The sequence below is a fragment of the Babylonia areolata genome, chromosome 13 (genome assembly GCF_041734735.1).
Source record: "Babylonia areolata isolate BAREFJ2019XMU chromosome 13, ASM4173473v1, whole genome shotgun sequence".
In the NCBI taxonomy this organism is placed as follows: Eukaryota; Metazoa; Mollusca; class Gastropoda; order Neogastropoda; family Buccinidae; genus Babylonia; species Babylonia areolata.
Genome location: NC_134888.1, coordinates 14,372,894 through 14,400,099, shown reverse-complemented (window position 1 = coordinate 14,400,099; position 27,206 = coordinate 14,372,894). Strand labels below are relative to the sequence as shown.

Genomic DNA, 27,206 nt, shown 5'->3' with positions numbered 1-27,206 from the left:
TTTTTTTATATCATGAATATGGTATTAATAAAATGGTTGTGTTGGAAATGTTTTAACATTTGAAGGTTGTCAGAAGACACTTGACCAGTACACAGTTAATTCACTTTCTCATCCTTGTGTGTGTGTGTGTGTGTGTGTGTGTGTGAAACAGATGATGATGTAGACTGACCAAAATCTTGTCATCTTCATGTGCATGCACATATTTAGTGTAAATACTTTAATATTGACAGTTGCCTTATGCAGACACTTTTGTGATGTCTACTTTTTCATCAGAAAATGACAGACTAAATATTGGTTGAGTGTCTTGTCAAAAGTATGCCGTCAAGACTTTTTTTTTCTCTCCACTAGTTGCAGAATGTCACAAAGTATCTTTCCAAACATTTTCCAGCTGGTTTTGGATGTATGGAAAAGAGAACTTTGGCATGCCAAAGTTGAAATGGGAAAGATACTTTGTTGATGAAAACATCATTTAAATTTGGTACTGGCATTGATGATTTTTATCATTATTTCATCATATTTCTCTCATGGAATGAAGTCACAGCTGTATGGTGCAACAAAGATGTGAAAATTTCACACAGAAAATAATCAAAATTGATATATATGTTTAGCTCAAAAGAAAATTTGAAACATTCAAAATTTTTATATTTTCTTCATTGAGAAGAAAATATCTCCCTCTCCCTCACTACCACCTCCATTCACACACAGATACATGCAAAAAGAAAGAACAAAAATGCATGTACATGTTATTTATATAATATTTTGATTTGGAAAATAATAGGTAGATGTGAATTGTCACAGTTTTTAGTATTATGTGCACAAATGTACAAAATCGGAATATGGATACAACATACATGAAGTTTGTGCTTTCTTGTTGAATGTGTTTTTCATGTAAGATGTGATCTATGCTTTTCCTTAAGGCTAGGGAAATTAGGGAGGCTTTCATTAAACTTATTGGGACCTTAGGTTGTTTTGCCATTGGTTTTTGGTGAACAATGAAGGTTTTTGAAGAATATGTTGTACATCATAGTTGACATAAAGTATGTATTCTTCACTTTGGTGCTCTTGAAAGTTGAATGGAAGAGTGGCTTTTGTATAAATGTTATTGGTCCGTTAGATAACCAGTGTAATATTTGACAAACCTCAGTCTGTGGCGCTGGCATAGAGCAGATGATCTGAAGTGAATCCAGGTCTGAAATGGCTGATCATGTTGGTGTTTTGATTTGTGGGTTTCCTTCAGATGCTGCTGTACACACCATTATTTGTTCACATTGATCATGTCTGCTTGGAGTTTTGATAAAGTAGATTACAGATGGTTATTTTTTGTATTTCATATCAGTGTGATTTCACTTTCTATGCTTTATCATTATGAGTATATGAGAGCGAGTGAATGAGTTAGAGAAAGTTCACAGGGTAGGTGGATATATATGTTTTATTGTTTTTTTTTAAAATAAATCTTTTGTTGTTGTTGATTTTTATTCAACAAAATGTCAATTTTTCTATTTAGTGTAAAGATTAAGATTTGATAAGAATAACATACTATGTATGTGGTTTGTGTAATGACTGTACAGTGTAGAAGTCATTGTTCTTTTTTTCTTGTCGATATTGTTCAGTTTGTTTTTTAGTTTTATCAAACCTCCATACTTAGGTATTCGTGAGAAAGGTAAGAGCAGGAAATTAGGATTGGAAAGGTAGTAAAATCATTGACTAATTTAAAAAAGCTAAATTATTCATAAGATGTGACTTCAAACCAAGAATATTGGTTTCTTGATTGAATAGTATTTGGATCAGCAGCCATACCATGTTGAAGACACTGGTTCTTGTCTAATCACCAAAGTTAAGCAACGTTGGACCCAGTTAGTACTTGGATGGGTGACCACCTGGGAACAACGAGTGCTGTCGGCATTTCCTAATGACGCCCAACACTCACCTAATATCACAGATTGACCAGAGCTTAATGTTGGGCCAACAGCAAAGTGAGAGCAGTGGTTTCTCCACTGCAATGGCAAATCATTTACAGCTTCGTCTTTGGTGAAGGACTATGACTTTGAAATTAGGAGGCAAGATTTCACTGGCTCTTAGTGCTACAGCCTTGGGGGCTAATTGGACGTAGGGAACCATCCCAACGTCGACTAACCAAAAACCCTCATGGCCAAGAGAGTAGGGATGTAACTTGGGCAAGACACTCTCCACAATAATCAAATTCTTGCCCAAATAGTCTGGACAGCAGATGCCTCCTCTGCTGTTCTAGTGGTCATGGTCCGACATGACTTGTGAACAAGTTCTGACAAAAGTTTAAAATAACACAGTAATTTCATTGCAGTGTTTGTATCCTTTTTATTTTGTTTCATTTTCTTAGAAATTACATTTCTTGGCAGTTGTTTAGGATCCTTTAATCTTGAAGCTTGGAAATCATAAGGTCTTTTTCCCGTGTTTTCTGAACTGAATCCTCAGCCTTCCAGTCATCAGTTCATGACATTAACCATTGTGCTATGGAGGCTGGTTGTTACATGTCTTGAGTTATGTTTGTTTTGTTTTGAAGAAAGTAACTTAGAATTCAGCTGTTTTTTGTTCTTTTTTTATTTTTTATTTTTAGTACTACACTAAAAGCCTTGGATAAGCCATATTTTTAGCTATTTTCTACTTTTTTAAAGGATTTTTTTTTTCAAAGCCTGAAATACATGTCAAACAAGGCAATATTGCCTGAACTGATATAGTACTGGAGAAAGATTTTTTTTATGTATATCTTTTTCATATCAGAAAAAGGAGTATGTCTGGGAAGGCAAAAGGTTGTTTTAAACTACCAGATGAAAACCATTCTCAGTGGTAAAGATTTGACATTTTGAATGTATTGGTGACAAACGAAACAAGGAAGAAAATGATGGCAGCTATGTTGTGAGTGTAATGTTTGAATCATTTTTCTTCCCCTCCTCTCCTTTTTTGCCTCACACCCTGGCCCATTTTCCAGTTAGGTCATTTATCAGTATACGCACGGATAATCCCAGCAGAAAGCACATTATTGAAGTTTGAACTTTTTTTGTGTGTGTGTGTGTGTGTGTGCTGTACAGAAAATAATAGTTTTGTGAAGGAAAAAAATGGGGTTGCTATATTTGGTAATGTTTTTTTGTGTAGTTAGTAGATTTTCAACATTATGGAATGTCAGTGTCTGTGTGTGGTATGAATTGCATTTGTGTGTGTGTGTGTGTGTGTGATTTTGTTTTTCATCTTTCATAAATTGGTACCAGGTGGTGGAAATCAAATATTTGATTTGCATTGTTTTAATTAATGCCAGCTTATACAGACGCAAAGTAGAAAGTGCCATTCTCTTGTCTGTAAAAATGGGTTGTTTTACTACTACCACTATTCCTGCAATTTGCACCAGTCCAACTGAAAAATAACAGAGACTGTATTAGTAATAGATTTGGCTTTTAATTTGTTGTAAATGATGTACCTCTGTAATAATGGAATAGTGTTCTGACAGCAACAGAGTTTATGTGTCATGAAGTGATGTGCTGATTTAATGGTATTTTTTAATCACAGACTGTCCTGTATAGATGATCTATGGTCAGTTTGAATGTTTTAGTTTGTTTCTATTCTTAACTTGTCATTTTTAATGAGTAATTTTACACTGTACACATTAAATCAACATGCTGATTTGCACATTAAATGGTGTGAAATATGTATATATATATATGTGTATTTTAGTCCATTGAAATGTATCAGTGTGAAAGCTGATTTACACATCAGATGATAGTTGATAAGAATATGTGTGACTTAGTGTAACTAACACGTTACGAATGCGATGACATTTCATTTTAATTGTGGTGTCTGTCTTACCTATGACCGTTGACTGTCACAGTGTCACAAACAAAGACAGTGGTAAAGAATGCTATTTTGGATAATCTGGGAGCATAAATGATTGCAAGGTCCTTTGGTAATAAATGGTAAATAAATGTGAATTTAAAACCTCCCTAAAGCATTTTACAGAAGTACATGATTGAGAAAGAAGTGTATGCTGGTGCTGCAAACAATGTACCGCAAACATTTCAGTGGCATCTGTTTTCTAGGTCAGCACATATTATAATAAACTGTTCTTTGATCCACTTGTTCACTTTTCTGCCAAAACAAAAAAGAATGGGACATAAATGAACAACATTCCATGCGCTTTGTCACTGATTGTTTGTGTTGGCTTGGTAGTGGAGTGACCAAATCAGTATGAGATAGAAGGATAGGTGGGTGATGCCCTCCATTTGCATAACAGGCATTGACACTCTGTTCTGCTTCCTCGGATCCAGTGCACTGAGTATTTTCATTGGCAGCCAAGGAAACCGACTTTCAACCGGTTGCACTTGTCTCAAACAGAATGACTGTAATGTGTTTTTTCTTTTGAAGCGCAACTCTGCAGAGGAAAGAATGGTTTAGGTTGTAATGTAAAGAATGAAGCAAAGTGCCTGCCCTTTTTCATTCCTTAAATTGCATTCTAAACTGTTTGTTGTTGTGCTGAGCTCTAACAACATTTTTACTGAAAACAAAATGTAATTGCTCAAGCTGTGGAGTTTTGGAGAGCTGTTCATGGCTTTTGGAAATAACTAGAGGTTTTGTCTTGTTGCTAGAATCATTAGTTCAGTCATAGACACTATCAGATATCAGTGTCTTTGGTTCAGTCTTGATCTATTGAAGAAAAGGTCTCTGCCTTGAGCATGTCGAACACATCAAACATGATTAACTTAGGGGAGTGCATCAGGAATAAAAGGTTTTTGATACTTGAAGAGAGATAAGAACAACTATTTTTATATGACTGATATCTATTGACTGAATCCAGACTGGAGAAATTTCCTTTCATGTAACATGTTTATGGTAGCCTTTTTGTCCATGTCCCTCTTCCCTCAGCCACATACTTTGGGAATCAGTGGACAGAACTATAAAGGGTGTCACTGATTAAAAAAAATTTTTTTAACACAGTTCAGTTCATTTTATTGATATGTAGAGCTTGAGAAATGTGACAAGATATATTATGACTTTATGATGATTTTGCTTGCTATAGCCTTACTGTTGTGTTGTCATAACATGGTACCTGGAGCTCCAGTGAACTGCATCTGCTCCCACACAGTGATGTGGTTATTAGGTGTAATGTTCTGTGGATTGCTGTGTTGTGTGGGATGTGGAATATGTGTGAGAATGTATGGTGTGTGTGTGTTGACAACAGTTCTTTACATTGTTCTGTACTCATTCTAACCAATTGCACTGTGGCTGACTGGCATCCTGTGGATAGCAGCAACACCACACTGCAATGTGTCTAGTATCGTGTAAGACTATGTGCCTTAAAAACACTGTTGGTCTGTCTCTGGATGAAAGATATTGCAGGAATAAATGGGGATGTTCTGTCATCCACAGTCAGTAATTTTGTGTGGTTTCTGCCCTTACGGTCTGTGTACTTTTGACTGTATGTAACATAATTTGTCATTTTCATTTCACTGCTGTACTGTGCTGGTGGGATATTTTTTTTCTTTTCTTTTTAATCACCTTTTCTCATGTACTTATCTTGTTTTATGTGAATCAAAACCATGTCTCCTTTCTCTGTCTTGAACAAACTTATGCATGAAAAGAAATGAATAGATCTACAGGCCAGCTGAAACCAAGGAGGTACAGTGAAAAGGTACTGTGGAAGGATGTGGCTTGCTGTGGAAGAAAATGAAGACTGGTGAGCTGGAGCTGATATCTGGCCAGCATTTACAGAACTGACACTGGAAGATATGTTCATTCTTTTTTCTTGTGTTTGACAGAGTTAGGATATGTTTCACTTAAAAAAATGTAATGTATATGTTAGATAATTGTTTAAATGATGATATGAGGAAGAACAATCATTTTAGATGAATTTAACGTGGTTTCTTATTACTGATGAGATTTCCCATTCCTTTACCCCCCAACTTCACCCTGAGCCCTATTTCATTGCCAGTGCACTTAACAGTGAATTTAGAATGCTTTCTAACTGCTATGGCTATTCTTGTAACTGGTATGTCCATTGAGTTTTGATGTTCTGTTCAAACATGTAATTGAAGGCAACATGAGGTTAAATTCTGTCACAACGTAAGGCCTGACTAAGCGCGTTTGGTTACGCTGCTGGTCATGCATCTGCTCAGCAGATGTGGAGTAGCGTATATGGATTCGTCTGAACCTAGTGACACCCTCTTGAGTAACTGGACTGATCTGAACTTATGTAATTTTCAAGTCTGTAATCATACTACATGATGTGATTTTATATCACTTGTGTGTTATATATTTGCCTTAAAAAAACAAAACAAAACAAAACAAAAAAAAATCCAAAATATCAGTTTGAATGTATATGATTGAACACATTGTATGTGGTTATAATGATGTGATTATGGGGATGTGAATGGGTGTACCCTCATTAACAAGCTTTTCTCCTTTTCTTTAGCAAGATGAGTCTGATTGAGTGCATGTCTTTGTGGGTCCATGTAGGAGAGAAGAGATAAAACAGGCAGCAGATTTGGAACACATTTTTTTATCTGATTCTCCCAACCAACTGGCTTTTCTAACTACACTTTTGCTTCAGCTATCTGCCAGTTTCCTAAATGGCACAGTAACAGTGTATTTGTGACTTTGTGTGTGTCTGTGTGTGTGTGCACATGCAGTTTGTGGGGATGTCATTTGTGTGCAAGTCTGATCATGGATTAAACACAATGATTTCATGTCACACCAGCTTGAGGTAATAGTTACCTCTATAGTTTTCTTTTTTGGCAGGTGAAGTTCATCTTACTTTTGTCCATCAGATTGTGATCTGCAAGTTTTAGTGTGGTTTTATTGTAAATATTGTAATTTATGGTTCAGCATTGATGTAATATACCAGGTCCTTGCAATGAAATTATTACTTCCTCATGCAGGTTGTTTTTTTGTTGTTTAAATTTCAATCATTAAAATTATGGTTATGTTTATCTGTACAAATGAATGACTGCCATTGTTTTGTCAGTTTTGTTGGATTTGGTTCATTTGTCCTGAGTGTATGTGTATGTGTGCATCAGTGTATGTTTACAAGACAGGTTACAGGTACCATTGTTTTGTTATATATACTGCTTTAACAGATATGAACATTTTATTTGAATATTATATACCTGATTGAGATGATCTGTGTTTGGGTGAATTTCTGTGGCATTTTCTTCTTCATTGTATCATTCATTTTGTAACATTTTCTGTTTGTATTTCATTGTCATAGTATAATTGATTTTGACAATAAAGATGAGAAAATCACTCATTGATGTGTCTGTCTTTTTAAGTTGCGAGTGTAAACAAATTGGCACCATGATGAAGTGTGTGTGTGTGTGTGTGTGGGTGGTGGTGGTGGTGGTGGTGGTGGTGTGTGTGTGTGTGTGTGTGTGTGGTGTGTGTGTGTGTGTCCTCAGTGAACTTTGGCATTTTGAGGTCTATCAGAAAGAGCCTGGGACTTTCGATCTGAGAGTCCTGGGTTGATAGTGCCTAGTGGGTTAAGGGTGGACATCAAGTGTTTCTACCTCCAAGGTCAACATCTGTGCAGACCTGCTAGTGCTTAAATGCCTTTGTGTGCATACTTACGCAGATCAAACAAGCATGCTGAAATCCTCCAATCCATTCAAGTTTGGTGGATTGTGGAAATTGAAACATTGAAATACCCAGTATGTACACCTAGGAAATGGAATATTACTGCATAAACACATGGATAAAAAAGTCATTCATGTAAAGCCAACCCATATATCTGCAAGATAATCTTGGAGTTGCAGCCCATAAACTCAGAAGATAAAGATTGACCTAATAATGAAGATATATAATAATAATAATATACATTTATGTAGCACCCTTTCTAAAAGCTCAGGGCGCTTTACATGAAAGAAAAATATTATAAGTTACATAAAACATTCATGACCACTCTTTCTCAGAAAACCCTCCCCCATCACCCCCCCCTCCCCCTCCCACACACACTCTCCCTTTCCCAGATTGTTTCAGTGTGAAAATATCCTGTTACCTGATAAGTTTTGTTATCCAGTGGCAGAAATTCTCATTAACTTGTGGAAGTAGGAATTTACTTGTCTGTGTGATAGCCAGTCATGTATATGACAATTAGAACAGCAGAGGAGGCAACTGTTGTGCTGACTTCTGGGCTGCTAGGATTTGATTATAGTGGAGTGTGTCTCGCCCAACAGCATTCCCGTTTTCTCTGCCAATAGGGCTTTTGGACAGTCAGCTTTGGGATGGGATGGTCCATAAAGTCCAGTTAGCTCCCAAGGCTGCAGAACTAAGTTTTTTGCTCATAGAATTGACTTTACTAAGTTATTCAGGCAATCATACATGTTTGGCAGGTGCATGCTGCATGTGTTTGTGTTTCTATAATCCACCAGTACTGACATGGATTATAAGGATCTTTTATGTGTGGATTTGATTTCTGAATGTTTCCATATTCTGATCTGGGAGACAGGAAAAAACTTCATCCCTATCTTTCAAGATGCTGCCGATATTTGACTGAACAACCGTTCGCATGGGAGGTCCAGATCATCCTTTTTCTCAAGGCATTTGGATACGGCAATTGGTATGCCTCATGTCATATAAATGTGCACACACTGTCACATGTCGTACTTGTGCCACGTGTTTGTCCACACAACAGGACAGACAGATGAGAATGGAGTAAATGTGTCCTGCCTAGGACAGGTAACTTTTCTGTGCATCTTCTTTACCCCATTTGAATAACAAACTATGACTTTGAAAGAAATGAGTCTGAAGTCACACTGAATTCTTACGTAATGTTCTAATGAAGTGAAAGATCTTCAAATGCGTTTTCAAGCAATTAAAAAAGGGATCCAAGTGTTGCTCCTTTTGATCTGCACACTAGCCTGACAATTGTCCTCTGAGATTGATTTTCGCTATACTGAACAAAATCTACGCGCGCGCACACACACACACACACACACACACATCTATCTATCTATATATATAAAGAGAAAAACGAAAAACAAACACATCAATCTGTCAAATGTTCCAAATTTTCGGAACAATCACGTTCCTTCCTCAAGGGATAAATCGTTTACATGTTACCAGGGTCACTCTTACGCAGCTATTATGACGCAAACACGCCATGACGTACATGTGATGCAATTTCACTATGCCAGGTTTCGCCCAGAGCCTCAGTAAAGAATTGCAACTATTTTCTTCTACTATCAAAAAATAAGTTCCTAAAAACCTAACTTACATATGTGTGTGTGTGTGTGTGTGTGTGTGTGTGTGTGTGTACCTGCTACACCACAAGCTCCAGCAGTACGGCATCCAGGGAACCACCAAAGCATGGATCTCCAACTTCCTCAGCAACCGGCGCCAAGCAGTGGTAGTGGATGGAGCCACATCTTCTTACATCAGTGTGAGGTCTGGAGTCCCTCAGGGGTCTGTGCTCAGTAGGGCCGTGCTTGTTCCTAGTATACATTAATGACCTTCCGGAGAAAGTGACCTCACCGGCAAGGCTCTTTGCGGATGATACCGCAGTATACAGGATGATCTCCAGCGGCAATGATCAGGACCAGCTACAACATGACCTCCAGCGCCTAGCAGACTAGGAAAAGATCTGGGACATGGAGTTTCATCCTGCGAAGTGCTAAACTCTCTGCCGCGGTCACAAGGAGCAGGAACCCCCTCCATCACTCATACGACCTGCATGGCCACATCCTGGACACCGTCTCATCAGTCAAATACCTGGGCATCACGATCCAGAGAGAACTGAACTGGAACGACCACATCAACAATGTCTGCTGCAAAGCCAACTGAACCGATCCCTGGGCTTCCTCAGACGGAACCTGAAGATCAGCTCCATCAACATCAAAGAATGAGCATATAAAGCCTTTGTACGCCCCTTGCTGGAGTAGGGCTCATCAGTCTGGGACCCCTCCACTAAGAAGAACACTGACAGACTGGACGCCGGAACACCTCAAGTGTCAACGAAATGCTGGAGTCGTTGAGTTGGCCCTTGCTGGAGAATCAACACAAGACCTCCAGGCTCTCAATGCTGTACAAAATTTACACCAATCAAACCCACTGTCCAAACCTCAAAAGGTAGCTTTGCCCACTGCCACCTCGCCAATGCTGAGGACACAACCAACAGTTTTCCATCATCACCACCAGAACACAGTACAGAGGCTCTTCATTTTTACCTAGAACCATCATAGACTGGAACTGCCTGCCCCATGTAGCTGTGGAGGCCAGAACGCTTGACACTTTTGTGTCAAGGGTCTCCAAGCAGTAAACAACACTTCTAGTGCTCCTCACACCCCATGCCAATTCCCCACCCCACCCCCACCTCTCCCACCCCGATCCCCTTACCTCATGTCCCTCCTCACATCCCAATTCCCCTGAACAGCAGTGGAATGATGCCACCTTCACCTCTACCTCTTCTTCACATTATCAAGGAACACCAACTACAAAATAGTAGTAGCGAACCCCCCAGTTTTAGGTGCCAGAATAATAAATTCATACGATCGTTGGCCATCAACAATGAAGAAGAAGAAGAAGTGTGTGTGTGTGTGTGTGTGTGTGTGATCACAAGACCAACAATCCAATCGAACCATCGCTGTTAAAGCTCGTCTGAAATTGTTCGCAAGTAGGCCAGCACGGACTTAAGGAACACAATATGTCGACTTCTAGTCCATTAAAAACATGTAGGGAAAAACTGTAAACGGACGATCTATCTATCTCTTTTTGTATTCTATTCATTTATTTTTTATGCATGAAAACAACATGTTTATGGACTTTTTTCCCCTTTATTTTCATGCACGCTTGACATTGCGAATGCTCATACATCCACGTCCCATCTCTGACCCCCTCCCAACACACACATATAGACGTACGTACTAAAACACATAATATTTTTGTGTGATTTTCCATTTGTGAAAGTCAGTTTGACAAACCATAATGAAAATTCTACAAGAAAACGAAAGTTTGGGGTCGCCGATTCAGGCAGTCGCCCTTCTAAATTTCGCGCGAAATCTCGCGTGACGCCCAACGCAACAGGAACAGATTTGGGCATGCGCAGACCGCTGTTGTCAAGATAAACTTGCATTACTCAGTGCGACAGTGTGCCCGCCTGTTGTGCCCCAAAGGAAAACGAACGACAAAAAGGATCGAGGTACCGTATCTTTATTATCGCATGCAGTTTTCCATTGATATTTTATTGACATGTACGCAGAACTGCACAGCAGCTGCAAGAATTGCAGCAAAAGTTTAGTTTAAAAAAAAAGATGCTGTGTTCTTGGGCTGAGAACAAAACCCGACCAGTCGGTAAAAGATGGCGACCTTTGCGTTCCATGGGTACCGATTGCAACAACATTTTAGAAACAGAAGAACAGTTATGTGTGTGTGTGTGTGCGTGTGTGTGTGTGTGTGTGTTCAGATATATTTAACAACCAGTCGCATCAAAATTAACTGGTGTGACAACTGTATCAAGAGAGAGAGAGGGGGCGGGGGTGGGGGTGGGGGGGCTCAAAACAGACCAAGAAAACTGTAAGACTGTTGCTGGACTGTTAAGGAACGCACAACGCAAATCACAATACCTCGGCATCACCATCACTTCTGATCTTAGATGGACCCCCCACATCTCCAATGTCTCCAACCGAGCCAACAAGACCTTAGGCCTACTCAGACGGAACCTGAAAGTAGGCTCCCAGTGCATCAAACAGCAAGCCTACCAAACACTGGTCCGCCCAACCCTGGAGTATGCCAGCTCTGTGTGGGACCCCTATACAGAGAAGGACAATAACAAACTTGAGGAAGTACAACGCCGGGCTGCTCGCTGGGTGACCCATCAACACAGGAAAACATCCAGTGTGCAAGACATGATGGAGACTCTTCAGTGGTCTCCCCTTCAAAGAGCGAAGGAGAAAGGCAAGACTGGTTAACTTTTATAAGTTCCACAGCGGCAGTCTTATCATCAACACATGCCACAAGCCCTCTCAAAATCCTTCAGCATCCACGGGGACCCGAGGATCGCACCCAGCAGCATACCATCTCTCCAGCTGCAGGACGCTGTACAGACAAAAATCTTTCTTTCCCCGAACCATAACCAACTGGAACAGCCTTCCTGCTGAGGTTGCCCTCAGCCCAACCCTGGAAGGCTTCAAATCCCGAATCTGATCATTTAGTGTGATGGTCCTATATTCTGAACTGGACAGGTCCACTGCAAGATGTTTGAAGTTTTAAGAGTGGAATCTTTCCTCCCATATCCAAGGTTTATAGATGTTTGAATATACATTTGCCATGAACCCCGCTGGTTATATACACATGCTGGAGATCAGATATCCACATTATAGAAAAATCTTGAAATTTGTATCAGCACTGGATATTGTGTAATAAGGAAACTGTTTAAAAGGAAAAGTGGTATTACTGTTGGCTGCAATGATTGAAAATGTATTATAAACAATGATTGCATGGATTCATAAAATGCCAGGCCAAGGGTCTTTTAATGTTGTGTTATACAACATTGTGAAAATTATAGAATATGATGAGATACACTTGAGACAAAGGTAAAATGTTTGTGTACAGCTTTTACCAATTATATCTCAATCATGTGTTGTGGGAAATGAGATCAGCAAACAGAGCAGAACTGTTTGGTATTGTGTTAATGCATGCTGTTTGAATTGTAAAAATTCATGTTCTTTTTGATGTTTTATTTTGACAGATTTGTGCATTATATTTTAAATGGTATTTTATGAAGCTAAAAACATTGTTTAGATGGTGAGATGTGGTTAGAACACTGATATGCTCTATTCAGGTAATTTAAAAAAAGCATTTTTGTATTCAATATTAAAACCTCATTTCAGTTAAGGAATTAATGGGTACAAAAGAGTCAAGTATATCAACATGTTTAAGAATGAAATGTATACTGATACAGTTATTGACAAGATATTATATATAGACGGAAAAGTATAATAAATATCTATAAGTATAGAAGTTTGAATGGTATTTCTCAAGTAAGAACATAACAAATTGAATACATTGCAGTCTTTTTCCCCTGGCAGGTTTTTCACTTCTCTGCAGTCAGTTTGTTTTCGTTGAACTATACAACATTTGTAATCAACCCCCATATCAAAGTAGTTTTTACAAATCCTTGACAAACGCTATTGAAATTGAAAATTGCTGAGTATCAATGGATTCCAAAGCTCTATAACAGAAAGAACAGTCACACGGACAAAAGATGATTATAGTGTGTAGCTGGTAAATGTTTTGAGTGAGGTAAAGTAAAGATAAAGACATACGGTGTGAAACTATGATAGGCAGTTGGTACCGAAGCTAAATGTTTTGAATGAGCTTAGACAAATAACTTCACTCATATTATTGTTCTGTTCTTCCTTGCACTTGATTTGTTTCTTCCCCAGCATGACTGTGTAGATGCCAAATCAAAAGCAAACCAAGTGAGACACAGTCGTCGAGGGCACCGCACACCACACAGCACACACACACAATGTCCAGCAAGGGCTCACGGGCAGGCTCACGGAGCGGCTCAAAGCCTGGCTCCAAGGCTGGCTCCAAGGCCGGCACACCACGCAGTGGCTCCAAAGCGTCCACGCCAAAGGGGGGATCCAAGGCTGGCACCCCCCTCCCGACAGAAAATGGACTTGTCAATGGAGAAGGGGAAGAAGGAGGAGAAGTCGTTGCCGCAGAGACTGCTTTGGCAGGTGAGATAAATATTTTCCTTTCTGTATCTGGATTGAAATGACAGTAACAATTATCATGTCATTGACAATCACTAGTAACAATTACCATGTCATTGACAATTACTATACTAGTAATACCAATACTAGCAATAACAGTAGAAATAAGAATAATGATGATGATGAAATTGATACTAACAATATAATTAACAGAACTACACTCATACATATTCATGATACACTCTTGTACCAGACCATACTTTTTCTTCATTTTTCATATATTTTTCTATCATTTTAATTTTTTCATGGGCTAAATTTAAAAATATGAATAAAAATAGGAATGGAAAATGTCCCAAGATAAAGAGTAGGATAATGATATTTTTGGTACATAAAAATGTGTTGATTGCAAAGTGGAAGCAGAGGAAAGGATTTGGAGTGACATGTTAAGGACAGTGGGCGTTGGGTTATATTTTGGGTTCGTAGATGATATATGTTTGTCAGTCTTTTTTTCTTTTTCTTTTATTCTTTTTCAGAGTTTCTTTACTTTTTTCTTCTTTGCTTCTTTTCTTTCTGTTGATGATTTTCATGTGTTCATTTGATTTTTCAGTTTATTGGTATGGTTATCAAACATTAGCTTCTGTTGGCATTGAATAATAATTTGGTTTAAATCAAGTTACTGGGTACGCACCTTATTTTTCTTGTATATTGTTGCATGACTGCATTACCTTGTATTGCATTACATTCCATTACATCACATCACATCACACATCATTACATGCCATATTACATCATATCATGATATGACATGACACAACATCACATCCTGTCATGTCATGTCACATGACACGACATGACATTACATGACATGACATTACAGTGAGTGGGACAGCCACACCAGCTGGAGATGGGGACATGAGTGGGATCATGGAGGGATCGGAACAAGGAGACCTGGCCATTGGAGATGAGGCCGAATCTGTCAGTTTGGTGGGTCCAGTTTGAACACATTTCTTTTTCTGTGTGTGTGTGTGTGTGTGTGTGTGTGTGTGTGTGTTGTGTGTGTATGTATGTGTGTATGTTGAGCAGTTGTTGTTTAATGTATATAGGTATATGAGTTGACTTTATATAAAGTTTTTATATTAATTCTGTATTGTTCATCGAAATTTTGTCAGGAACTAAAGTGAATGTGCAGTGTGAACTGTAGTGTTGTCAGCATCAGTATGAAACGGGTTGAATGCTTGAGTGTCATCAGTGAGGGTTGAGGATATCGAACATCATTTATTATTTGTTGACAGAGTCAGATGGTGAAAGAACGCATCATCTGCGTGGGTCTGAAAGAAGAGGACTGGACAGAGGTGCAGGAGGAGACCCTCAGCACCTTCCTCACAGACCCCAGCATCAGGATGCTGGTGGCCTACAAGGACAGCCACCGGGGCTTCTGCCTGGAGTACAGGACTCCCACCTTCCCCATGGAGCAGCTCTCCTACTTCATCAAGAACCCTGGCACCAAGGAGATCACCGCAGACAACTTCAAGAAGAGCGTGCAGTATGGCACGGTGAATGGAGCCTACATCGAGAGCTTGCTGAGGACGATGATGGGCATCTATGCTCCTGTGTTCTTTGAGAACAACACCTGGCCTGACAGTATCCTTGCTGTGTTTGTTTTGTGGAGACTGGAAAGAAGTTCCGAGCTTTTCTCCATGAGACCACAAGAGACTGGGAAAGAGAAGATCCAACGCAAAGAGAAAGGAGTGATTAAATTACAAGAAAAAACAGAAAAGAGAATGAAAGAGAAGGTGATTGGTGAGAGGAAAAAAACAACAAGATGGAGAGTGTTTGGAAAAGGGAAAAGAAGAGGGGAAGAAAGGAAAAAGAAGAGGAAAAGAAAGGGAAAAGAAGAGGAAAAGAAAAGAAAGGGAAAAGGGAAAAGAAAGAGGGAAAGAAAGGGAAAAGAAGAGGGAAAGAAAGGGACAAGAAAGAGGGAAAGAAAAAGAAAAGGAAAAGAAGAGGGAAAGAATGGGAAAAGAAAGAGGAAAAGAAAGAGGGAAAGAAAGGGAAAAGAAAGAGGGAAAGAAAGGGAAAAGAAGAGGGAAAAGAAAGAGGAAAAGAAAGGGAAAGAAAGAGGGAAAGAAAGAGGGAAGAAAGGGAAAAGAAGAGGGAAAGAAAGGGAAAAGAAGAGGGGAGAGAAGAGAATGGAAAGAAGATAAGAACGGTTACGGTAATGCACGAAGAAGGGAAATTAGAGGTAGAGAAAGGAAGCAGGCGAGAAAGGAGAAAGAAGGAGAAGAAGAAGAAAGAGAGGGGCAGGGTGTGGCATGAAAGTTGGAGAGGACAAGAAGGAAAGGGAAGGGGAGGAAGGAATGAAACAGGGATGGAAGAGAAAAGGGGAAAGAGAAATGTTGAAAAGGGTGGTAAAAATAATCAGTCTGCCATTGGTTGGAGGTAGGTCCAGTCTGGTGTGATAATGCATCTTGCCATTATTCATTCATTCATTTATTCATTGTTTTGGCTATTGCTCTTTTTGCCTAGCATTTACAACAACAAAAATCATTTCTGCCAGCAGTACACTCCCTTTGTTTTTGCTCATCCACTGTCTTCGCCTGTCAAGCACACACACCGACAGCAAACCCCAGCTGTTCTTTACAGGACCCCCTTGTCCCTACCTGGCAGTATGCAACATGCTCCATAACTCTCTGCACAGGCATCAAGAATGACTTTTCAGCACAGCTGCACAAGTTCCTGGCCAGCCTGACGGACACGCGGTGGAAGCTGGATGGGAAGACGGTGCTGTACGTTCCCACTGAGGGCATGAGGATGATGCCGGAGGAGGCTGCCCGTAACAAGGAGCTGGTGCAGAGGCTGGAGAGTAGGTCACTGTGGGAACACATGTGGTGGTGGTGATGGTGGTGGTGGTGGTTGTGACTGTAGCTACTATTATAGTGTGTAGTGGTTGTGGTGGTGATGATGGTGGTTGTGGCTGTAATTGCAGTTGTTGTTGCAGCATGTTTGTGAGAAATACGAGACAAATGTGCATTTTTGTGTGGGTGTGTATGTATTTATGTGTGTGTGCTTTGAGAAAGTCAGCTTGTTTCTGGTGAATAAGATTTGTGCATGTGTTCAGAAAAGTGTATGTTTATGTTTGTATGTGTACAGTATGATATAGAGCTGCTAGTGATGCTTATGATTCTGTTGTTGTGAGTGTCAGTGTCACTGTATGCATGTGTGTGTATGTTTTTCTTTATGAGCTTTACAACATTTTTTGCAGATAGTATCTTTCCTTATAATTATGCATGCATTTGACTAATACGTACAAAAGCCAACATTTGTCATACCTTCCGGGCATTACTGCAGCTCATTTTCGTCTCTGTTTGCAGCATGCGTGATCCACTGGTCACGACAGATCAAAGAAGTGCTGAGCTCTCAGGACGCCTTTGAAACAGCAGAAAATTCAGGACCGCTGGATGAGATTGAGTTTTGGCAGAACCGCTGCGCTGATCTGTCAGGCATCAGCACACAGCTGGACAATGCGGGTGTCAAGCGCATCACCCACGTTCTGGAGCTGGCAAAGTCCTCCTACGTGGCTCCCTTCCTCCGCCTGGCGGGCCAGATCAAGGTCAGGGAGAGGTCCTAGTCATAGCGGTTGCCTTTCATTCATTGTAGGCATGGAATTTTCTCTGCTGTCTTGGGGTTTTATCATGTTGGATGTATTGATATGGATATAACAAAAATCAGTGTAGACTTCAAGCACTTGCATGTGCACATACACAAACACAGTATCATGTAATAAGAAAAGGATTGTATCATCATTAAAGATATTTCAGATAGTTGTGGCAGCTGGTAAGGTCTTACAACTCTATCAGTGTCGCATTATATCATTATTAAAGATATTTCAGATTGTTGTGACAGCTGGTAAGATCCTTAAAAGTCTGTCTATCAGTGGCACATGATTACTCTTCCTTTGTATTTGTCTGTTGGAATCAGGAGATGGTATCTATTGTCAGTATCACCCAATGGTTGGTGGGTTTTGCAGGAGGGTTCAAGACAAGCGGAGAGCAACCTCAAATTCCTGACAGTTCTGAAGGATCCCTGTCATGAACTGTCTGATGCCAAGCCTGCAGACATCCCTCGCATGTTGCCCAAGATTCTGAACATCATTCGCATGATCTGGGTCAACTCGGAGTTCTACAAGTCCCGCGAGAGACTGACTGGCATCCTGAAAAAGGTCAGTGTGCTGGTCTTGGAAAAATGAAATTGCGATTGTCTTGGGACATTAAGTTGGGGACATGTGATGTTTGTTTAACCATTTGTTTTTCTTGTGTATTGTTTCTGTTTTGTCTTCTTTTTCAGTGATGCAGGAAAAAAGTGCACACATATGCATACACTAATGCACGGATAGACACACATGTGCACACGCAAGCATACACGCTGGTTGTTGTCTAATGTGAATAGACGTTGTATGAGCATACAACGACTACACACCTACAACACAGAAACAAACACACACAGACACTCAGACACCACCCAAAACCCTCCCTTCCGACACACACACAACACACATGCACGTACACACAAGCTTACCATAGCCATTCTGTATGATTTCTGTGTCTCATAGATGAGCAACGAAATCATTCGGCGGTGCTGCAATGAGATTCAGCTGGAAAAGATTTTTGATGGCTGCGTGCTGAGTGGCAAGAAGTCGCTGGCAGACTGCATCAGCTGCTGTGAGCAGTGGAAAGAGATCTACGACAAGGTGAGGGTCCTCCGCACTTCATCTTCAGTCCCAGTAGGATACCAAAAACCGTGGCGTCTGGGGTACTGTTCTTTTGGGAATGAAGTTTGGAAAACAGTTCTTATTTGGAAATTTGGTGAGAAAAAATGTGCGATTGACTGTAAAGAATAAAACAAGACTGAAGTGAAGTAGCCACATCTGTTATGTTAAGTTGCCACATCTGCCTTACTATGAAAAATAGTCATTTCTGTCGTAATTATTGGCAAAGAAGGAAAAAAATATGTCAGGGGGTGGAGAATGTGATGGGAGATGAAGTGTGAAGGGCGAATGCTTTGCTGAAATCTATAGTCTGATTTTTGGCATTCAGGTTGGAGAAGATGGAACTCATTGAGGATAAGTTGCTTGCCCTTTAGATAACAGCTTTACCTCTGTTGAATGTCATGCCATTTAGTCACAGACTGCTCTTTGTCCTTTTCATTTATCGTCAGTGATTGTGGTGAAATTCTCCTGTGCTCCTGCTGTCGAAAAATGGTGCTGAAATATGAAAACAGAAACCATAAAGTTTTTTGACTTGGCGTTCAAGGACTTGTTGCTTAACCCATTCAGCCCTGCTTCTGTGCAATGCTCTGGTGTCAGACTTTGTTTCAGTAAAACAGTTTCCACATTCCACACATGCACAAACTGCAAGCAAAGGGAACAAACTTCTACAGAATTTCCAGCTGTGTCCACACAAATCAATTTGGAGGAAAAACCGCTGGTTGATTTCAGTATATTTCCTGCATTTTTTAACACATCATTTTGGCAGGGAATCCTTCTTAGGCTGTAAACTTCCTAGGATTGAACAGGTTAATTATTCTGAAAATTACTTGGGGTGGGGGTGGGGTGGGGAGGGCGGGGGGTGTTTATTGATGTCGTCATAGTTTTTGGTCTTGTTTTTTTTTTTTTTTTTTTTCTTAAAGGGGGTTGGGGTGGGGAGTGTCTGTTGATGTCACCATAGGTTTTGGTCTTGATGACTGCTATATGTTAGATGGACAATAGTCACTCTTATTTATTTATTTTTAATTTTTAAATTTTTTAAAGATATATACCGGTATATATTTTAAAAATGTTTTATTTGCAGACATCCAAACTTCACCACAAGTTCAGCCAGGTGGGCTGGGTGCTGGACAAGAGCAGCATCTTCGCACAGGTGGACGCCTTCATCCAGAGGTGCAAGGATCTGCTGGAGGTCAGTTGTCTGTGTTGGTGTGTGCGTCTTGTTTTCAACACAGAACAACAAAAACAACAACATCCAGCAACCATCCAACAACATCATCAACAACAACAACTACTTCTACTACTAGAGTTGTAAAAGAAGACTGATTTAAAAAAAAAAAAAAAGAAGTTTCCGATCACAGCTCCTTTCTTCAGGGGCTGTGATTGGAGGAAATGACAATGGAGGTAAAGGAGGCAGGACCTCAGAGAACCCAGGTGCTAAAGACTTGACCCGCCTGTGCAGGTGTGCGAGGCACAGCTGCACTTTGCCCGCCAGGAGGAGGGGTCCAAGACAGAGATGCCGCACTTTGGCGGACAGAAGGGGCCTGAGATCGCCCGGGGCTTGATAGAGATTGAAAACCAGTTTGAGAAGAACATGAACATCTTGCGCGCCGTGAAGAAAACCATTCTGGATGTCAAGGCCACGTCCTGGCATGACGATTACAACAGGTGCGAGACCTATGTGTGTGTATGTGTGTGTGATTGTGTGTGTGTGTTAGTGTGTGTGATTGTGTGTGTGTGTGTGTGTGTGTGTGTGTGTGTTTGTGCGTGTGTGTGTGTGTGTGTGTGTGTGTGTGTGTGTGTGTGTGCGCGCGCGCGTGCGTGCGTGCCTACTCATGTGTTTTCAGCTCTTTCAACAAAAAAGAATAAAGTTATTCAATTGAATATTTATTCATATTTGTCAGTGTTACTTTCTGTTGTTTTTTAAATTTTATTTTGTATTGATCTATCTATATGTTTCTTATCTATTATTTCCTTCTGTATTATGTCATAGACCTTGATAGCTTCCTGTTCATTTACCAGTATTATGAACACTAGCAGAGATAGCAGGCGGAACAGGTCCACTGACACATACACATACACTGTTGGACAACTTCATTGACACACCATACACACTGTTCAACAGATTCTTTGACACACACTGTTGGACAGGTTCATTCACACACATACACACACACAAACACACAATGGTTGAACAGGTTCCTTGACACACACACACACACACACACTTTCACTTACTCGCATGCGTACACAGTAATCCCCCCCCCCCACTCCCCCTCCTCCCACTCGATTTTTTTCTTACCCTCGTCTAATATCACTTACAGTGAAAAGACATTAAACTAAAGAATGAACACACTGTTGGACAGGTTCATTGACACACACACACACACACTGTTGGACAGGTTCATTGACACACACACACACACTGTTGGACAGGTTCATTGACACACACACACACACTGTTGGACAGGTTCATTGACACACACACACACACACACACACACACACACACACACACTGTTGGACAGGTTCATTGACACACACACACACACTGTTGGACGGGTTCATTGACACACACACACACACTGTTGGACAGGTTCATTGACACACACACACACACACTGTTGGACAGGTTCATTGACACACACACACACACACTGTTGGACAGGTTCATTGACACACACACACACACACACTGTTGGACAGGTTCATTGACACACACACACACACACACTGTTGGACAGGTTCATTGACACACACACACACACTGTTGGGCAGGTTCCGTGCAGGTGTGAAGGACCTGGAGGTGATGATGCAGAACGTGATATCGTCAGCCTTCGACACCGTCACCACTGTGGAACAGGGGGTGGAGCTTCTTGATGTCTTCATGCATCTCAGCTCCAGAGAGGTAGGTGCACACGTCTGTCACATGTGTATGTCTTCATGTTGCCTCATCTTGTTTTCTGCTTGTTTACCGGGGCACTTGTGATGGAAGACTTATGTTATGTTCATTTTATCACTTCACACAAAATGGTAGACAGCTGAAAAATGGATCTTCCTGACATGATAGAGAAAAGTCGAGAAAGATTTGCTTATTTGTCGCTGTGTTTCTGCAGTGAAGCATTTCACTGTTGGTCAGTTATTTCAGCAAGGAGAAAAATTAAATTTGCCTGTGGAGAGACATGCGCTTGTTCTTAGCAGGATTTTTTATTACTTATGAATTTCTGTATCGTTTTTGAACAGGGAGGGAAATATGATTTAGATGGGGAAAATACGGGTATTTAATTCTTTCCAGGAATTTTTTACTTGGAATTTTCTTGTTCTGCTGAATTTCACTGCACTCCGAGTATAAATCTCAAACAAGGCAAAGCATGTTTGTGACAATTTGTCACGTGAATCTCAAACAAAGCAAAGCATGTTTGTGACAATTTGTCATGTGAATCTCAAACAAAGCAAAGCATGTTTGTGACAATTTGTCATGTGAATCTCAAACAAAGCAAAGCATGTTTGTGACAATTTGCCATGTGAATCTCAAACAAGGCAAAGCATGTTTGTGACAATTTGTCATGTGAATCTCAAACAAAGCAAAGCATGTTTGTGACAATTTGTCATGTGAATCTCAAACAAGGCTATGCATGTTTGTCACAACTTGTCAGGATGTAAATCTCAAATAAGGCGAACTTATCAATGTTACTTTCTGTTTCTTTAATTATCTATCTATATGTTCCATATTTATTATTTTCTTCTGTATTGTGTCAAAGATCTTGATGGCTCCCTTCTCACTTGTATTGTGAACGCTGTCACATCTTAACCCTTTGGCTGCTGACCCCTTGATGAAATGTGATCAGTGTGGCGTGAGTGTGAAGAGCTGCTACCAATGTCTGTGTACTTATCAATAGTGTCATTGATTCTGCTGAACAAAAGTGACGCAGTCCCTGGAGGAGGAAGTCCAAATAAAGAATTGTGACTAACGTCCTGACCTGTAGCCTCAGGATTACCTCAGTGAGATGACAGCCATTCACTCATCAGCAGCATTCAAGGGGTTTAAGGACTCAGATTTGTCATTCATTTCTGAGTTTTGAAAGAAACTGTGGCTCTGTGTCTTTTACAGGCCAAATGACTCAGATTTGTAATTCACTTCTGAGTTTTGAAAGAAACTGTTGCTGTTTCTTTTACAGGCCAGATGACTCAGATTTGTAATTTACTTCTGAGTTTTGAAAGAAACCGTCACTGTTTATCTTACAGGCCTTGCGGTGTATGATCAACAGTTTTACCTCAGTGAGGTGACAGCCCTTCACTTGTAAGCAGCGTTCAAGGGGTTTAACGACTCAGATTTGTAATTAATTTCTGAGTTTTGAAAGAAACCGTTGCTGCTTCTTTTACAGATTGAATGACTCAGATTTGTCATTCATTTCCCAGTTTTGAAAGAAACTGTCGCTGCTTCTTTTACAGGCTGACCGACTCAGATTTGTCATTCATTTCCCAGTTTTGAAAGAAACCGTCGCTGTTTCTTTTACAGGCTATGCAGCGTATGGTTATCAGTTTTACCTCAGTGAGGTGACAGCCCTTCACTCGGCAGCAGCATTCAAGGGGTTTAACGACTCAGATATAGATTCATTTCTGAGTTTTGAAATAAACCCTGGCTGTTTCTTTTACAGGCTGTGCAGCGTATGATTATCAGTTTTACCTCAGTGAGGTGACAGCCCTTCACTCGGCAGCAGTGTTCAAGGGGTTTAACGACTCAGATATAGATTCATTTCTGAGTTTTGAAATAAACCCTGGCTGTTTCTTTTACAGGCTGTGCGGCGTACGATTGACAAGAAGACGGTGGACGTGTACAGCCTGTTCAATGAAGAGCTGAACGCCGTGAAGAAAGAGCTGACCATGAAAGCAGTGCCCCGAAACCCGTCACACCCCAAGTTCTCTGGGTCTGCCCACTGGGCGCGGACACTGAAACGGAGAATTGAGCGCAGTATGATGGTGGGTGCACTGCTTTCATGCGCTGCTGCTGGTTTGATATTTAGAATATAGTGACGTTTGTGTGTGTGTGTGTGTGTGTGTGTGTGTGCTTGTGTGTGTGTGTGTGTGTGTGCGCGCGCGCGCATTTGTGTGTGTGTTTGTGTGTGTATGTCTTGAAAGAAAGTCTTCTTTTGGGAAGACTTTCTCTTCACTTTTATTTATTCATTTTTTTGGAAAAGAAGTATATTTTGACAATTCCTCACAAACAACATGAGTAAAATAGTTTAAAGTCTATTTCAGTGTTTGTTTTAGATAAGTTACATGGATTAAAAAAAAAAAGTGATTAGGAATTCTTAGTTCTGTAGTTCTAAAAGAGAAGGTTTTTTTTACTGAGATTTTATTGAAGTGGGCTATCAACACAATTTTTTTTTTCATTTTTGTTTTTTTAATGTGCACATTTGTGTCGGGTTTTAGTTGATAGACAGGGCTTTCTTCCTGCCGTCCATTGGAACGGGAGAGGAGGTTCGATCCCAGTTCCAGCAGCTGACAGTAGCCCTGGATGAGTACATGAGGAAGACGTTTTATGAGTGGACCCAGACCATTGACAAGGTGCACGTGGTCTCCAGTCCACCTCTCTCTCTCTTTCTCACTCGCTCTGTTTCAGCCTTTCATCTCCAAACACCCCATTTTTTTTTTCATGGTCATCTTCTCATTTTATTTTCAAATCTTTGTTTATACTGTCTTGTTAATTTTAATCTTCACACTCATTTATCCACAGTGTTTTAACTGTTTACATGTCCCTGTTGTTTTTGTCTGGATTCTTCAGACATGTCTTAAATTAAAAACTTTTTTTATTTAAATGATGTACGTTTGATCATATGATACTCATGCTGCTTGTAATCTCATTATTTCTTTGTTCATGGATTGACAGATTTATTTTCTGTTTGATGACATGACATCAAGGACACTTAAGATGTCAGTCCTTGTAGATTTTGGGTGATAAACAAACAGCTTGGTGAAGGGTTTTATGTATTATGCATATCGTGAATGATGCATTGGTTTGTTGAATGTTATTTTTAGAATTTTGTCCTTCTCTTTGTATAAAAGTGGGTCAGGTTTTGTTCTTGCTGAGTTTTAATCCTGTAAAGCCCCTACATTGACACGAAACTGTGAAATGTGAAAGGAAGTTTAACATTCCTGTCTTGCTTTTCTCCTGTTCCACGATATCATAATTTGCTGATATTTGTGCGATGCGTGGTATGTGCTATGTATATTTATGTTTCCATAACCCACAAGTCATGCATTGACTCCAGGATCTTTCATGTGAGGGGTTCAGGCACTAGCAGGTCTGCTTATTTGTTGACCTGGGAAATTGACCCCTAAACCCACCAGACAGTGCCAACATTCAAACCCAAGACCGTCAAATGAAAGTCCAATGCTTTAACTGTTTAGCTGTCATATTCGTTCGTTGACACCAGAAACATGCAGGATTGTTGATGTGATAACTTGTAGTTATGAAATATGCAAAAACTGTTTTGTTGTTGTTTGTTTGTTTGTTTGTTTCTGGCTATGCCTATGTCCTCTCAGTCAGACTGCCTCTGGGTGACTACAGGAGACGGAAATGTGAACCAAGCATATAAAGAATGACTGTTCATGCTTGCCGTCAAAATACACACACACAGACACACAACGACGGGTGCAATAGCCGAGTGGTTAAAGGGTTGGACTTTCAATCTGATGGTCCTGGGTTTGAATCTCGGTGATGGCGCCTGGTGGGTAAAGGGTGGAGATTTTTCCGATCTCCCACATCAACATATGTGCAAACCTGCCAGTGCCTGAACCCCCTTCGTGTGTATATGCAAGCAGAAGATGAAATACGCACATCAAAGATCCTGTGATCCATATCAGCATTTGGTGGGTTATGGAAACAAGAACATACCCAGCATGCTCACCCCCGAAAGCAGAGTATGGCTTTCTACCTGGCGGGGTAAAAACGATCATACATGTAAAAGCCCACATGTGTACATACGAGTGAACGTGGGAGTGCAGCCCACGAACAAAGAAGAAGAAGAAGACGATGAAGAAGAAGAACAACAGAGAGATTCAGATACATCCATACAGAAACATAGATTTGCACACATGCCAGGGACAGTTACGGCATTGCTCAACACAGACAGGTTTTAATTTCATTGAAATTTATTGTAAGTGTTATCGTATATGTTTTTTTTTTGTGTGTTGTTTCCCCCATTGTTTGTTTTCTTGTTGATATCAATGGAACAAAATTTTCAGGCCATTGCTAGATATGGTGTAAGTACTAAATCAATTTGGGCACTTCTTTCATATAATAGAAAAAGATTCTGTTGTCTGTATAACTTAGATATCACCATTTTCCAATGCACTGTGACAAAAACACTTGTATACATCACCATTTTCTAATGCACGGTCACATAAACATTTTTTTTCCAGTGGCCCAAAAAGACACAATATAATTTGGTGGTAGGCATACTCTGATTCATTAAGTTGGTCATCTGTCTTCAGAATGAAGTGCCTGATTGTGTAACTTGGGTCTGTTGTTGGTGATCCTGTTTTTGTTTCCTTATTTCCACTGACCGGAAATTTTGTTGTCACTATCAGGCATGGCATATTTTCTTTAACATATACGTTATGCTCACTGAATTATTTCATCTGTTATATCTGTGCTGTTTCTGTTGTTTATATAACACTGCAACTTTGGGTTTTATTTCTGTTACTTTCCGTGCAGGAGAATGTAAGTTCTTTGTTTCTCCTTTTGTTTTTTTGTTCTTTTTTTTTTTTAACATTTTCTCTGAACTCACTGTTAATCACTGGCTGATTTTGGATTTTGTGCACTGATTTCTAACATTGAAAGCACTCTTTTTTGCATGTCACTCTTTCTTTTTTCTTATTTGGTTAACATTGTGTGATCTTTTTTGTGTATCTGGACATGCTCTGGCTTTGATGTAGACAACCACTCTAAGCTTGTGTCAATTTTTGCATGCTGGATGAACAGCGAGTCATGGGGTGACCTGGTGCCCATATTGTGCGACCTGTCCTCATCTTGAAATGGCTACCTTGAAGCTTTTTTTTTGTTCCAGTGCAGGATCAGACTGGCTGTTTGGGGCAAAGGGTTTTTTGGGGGCATGGCTGTGACAAGAATTAGAAATCAGAGTATGGACAGAAGTGATGCATTCTCATTATGAAACAGACTATAGTGATGCATTTTCATTATGAAACAGACTATAATCAGTTTGGACTGACATGGTCTTGAAAAATGATGTCCATGCTGTCAAGGTCAAAACAGTGGGAAATGAACCAAACCAAACAGACTGTGCCTGTGCACACAGTTACAGTGACAGCAATAACTCTTTTTATTTTGAAAATGAAACCATGACATTATAACAGGAAGGAAAAGAATCAAGCTGTTCATTTTGTTAGTATCCTTTTGATTGCAACCATTCATTGAGGTCTTCTTGCATCATCTCTTTATTTTAAAAACAGCAACAGCAACTACAAAAAGCATAAATGATCTGTTTAGTTTTAGGAATAAAACCTGATAGTCAGATTGATAGAAGTAAAACATGATTAAATGCACTTACATTGTACATGCACAGGGATCCAGTCAATCATCAACACTAACTTATGTTCACACACACACACACACACACACACACACACACACACACAGCAAACCATCACACACATCACGGTACATATCATACATCGCAATACCTAAACAGAATTTATGTTGGCAAACTTTTCAAGTTATGTTACAGTTTGATAAATGAGTGCTTACTTAA

General features: G+C 40.0%; 1 protein-coding gene and 1 pseudogene across 1 annotated transcript in view; both read left to right on the top strand.

The window, feature by feature from the left end:
• Positions 1–1,783: 1,783 nt before the first annotated feature.
• Positions 1,784–1,902, top strand: LOC143289353 (5S ribosomal RNA; annotated as a pseudogene).
• A 9,163-nt stretch (positions 1,903–11,065) lies between these two features.
• The window catches only part of LOC143289079 (dynein axonemal heavy chain 2-like), a 135,445-nt gene continuing 119,304 nt past the window's right edge, over positions 11,066–27,206 (top strand). Inside the window, exons 1-13 of the mRNA XM_076597918.1 lie at positions 11,066–11,149; positions 13,395–13,694; positions 14,548–14,654; positions 14,963–15,311; positions 16,369–16,533; positions 17,042–17,280; positions 17,698–17,889; positions 18,280–18,417; positions 19,517–19,624; positions 19,895–20,100; positions 21,211–21,340; positions 23,230–23,412; positions 23,866–24,000. Coding sequence (XP_076454033.1) covers positions 13,481–13,694; positions 14,548–14,654; positions 14,963–15,311; positions 16,369–16,533; positions 17,042–17,280; positions 17,698–17,889; positions 18,280–18,417; positions 19,517–19,624; positions 19,895–20,100; positions 21,211–21,340; positions 23,230–23,412; positions 23,866–24,000 — 2,166 coding nt within the window. The 5' untranslated portion in view covers positions 11,066–11,149; positions 13,395–13,480. The remainder of the gene's footprint in view (positions 11,150–13,394; positions 13,695–14,547; positions 14,655–14,962; positions 15,312–16,368; positions 16,534–17,041; positions 17,281–17,697; positions 17,890–18,279; positions 18,418–19,516; positions 19,625–19,894; positions 20,101–21,210; positions 21,341–23,229; positions 23,413–23,865; positions 24,001–27,206) is intronic.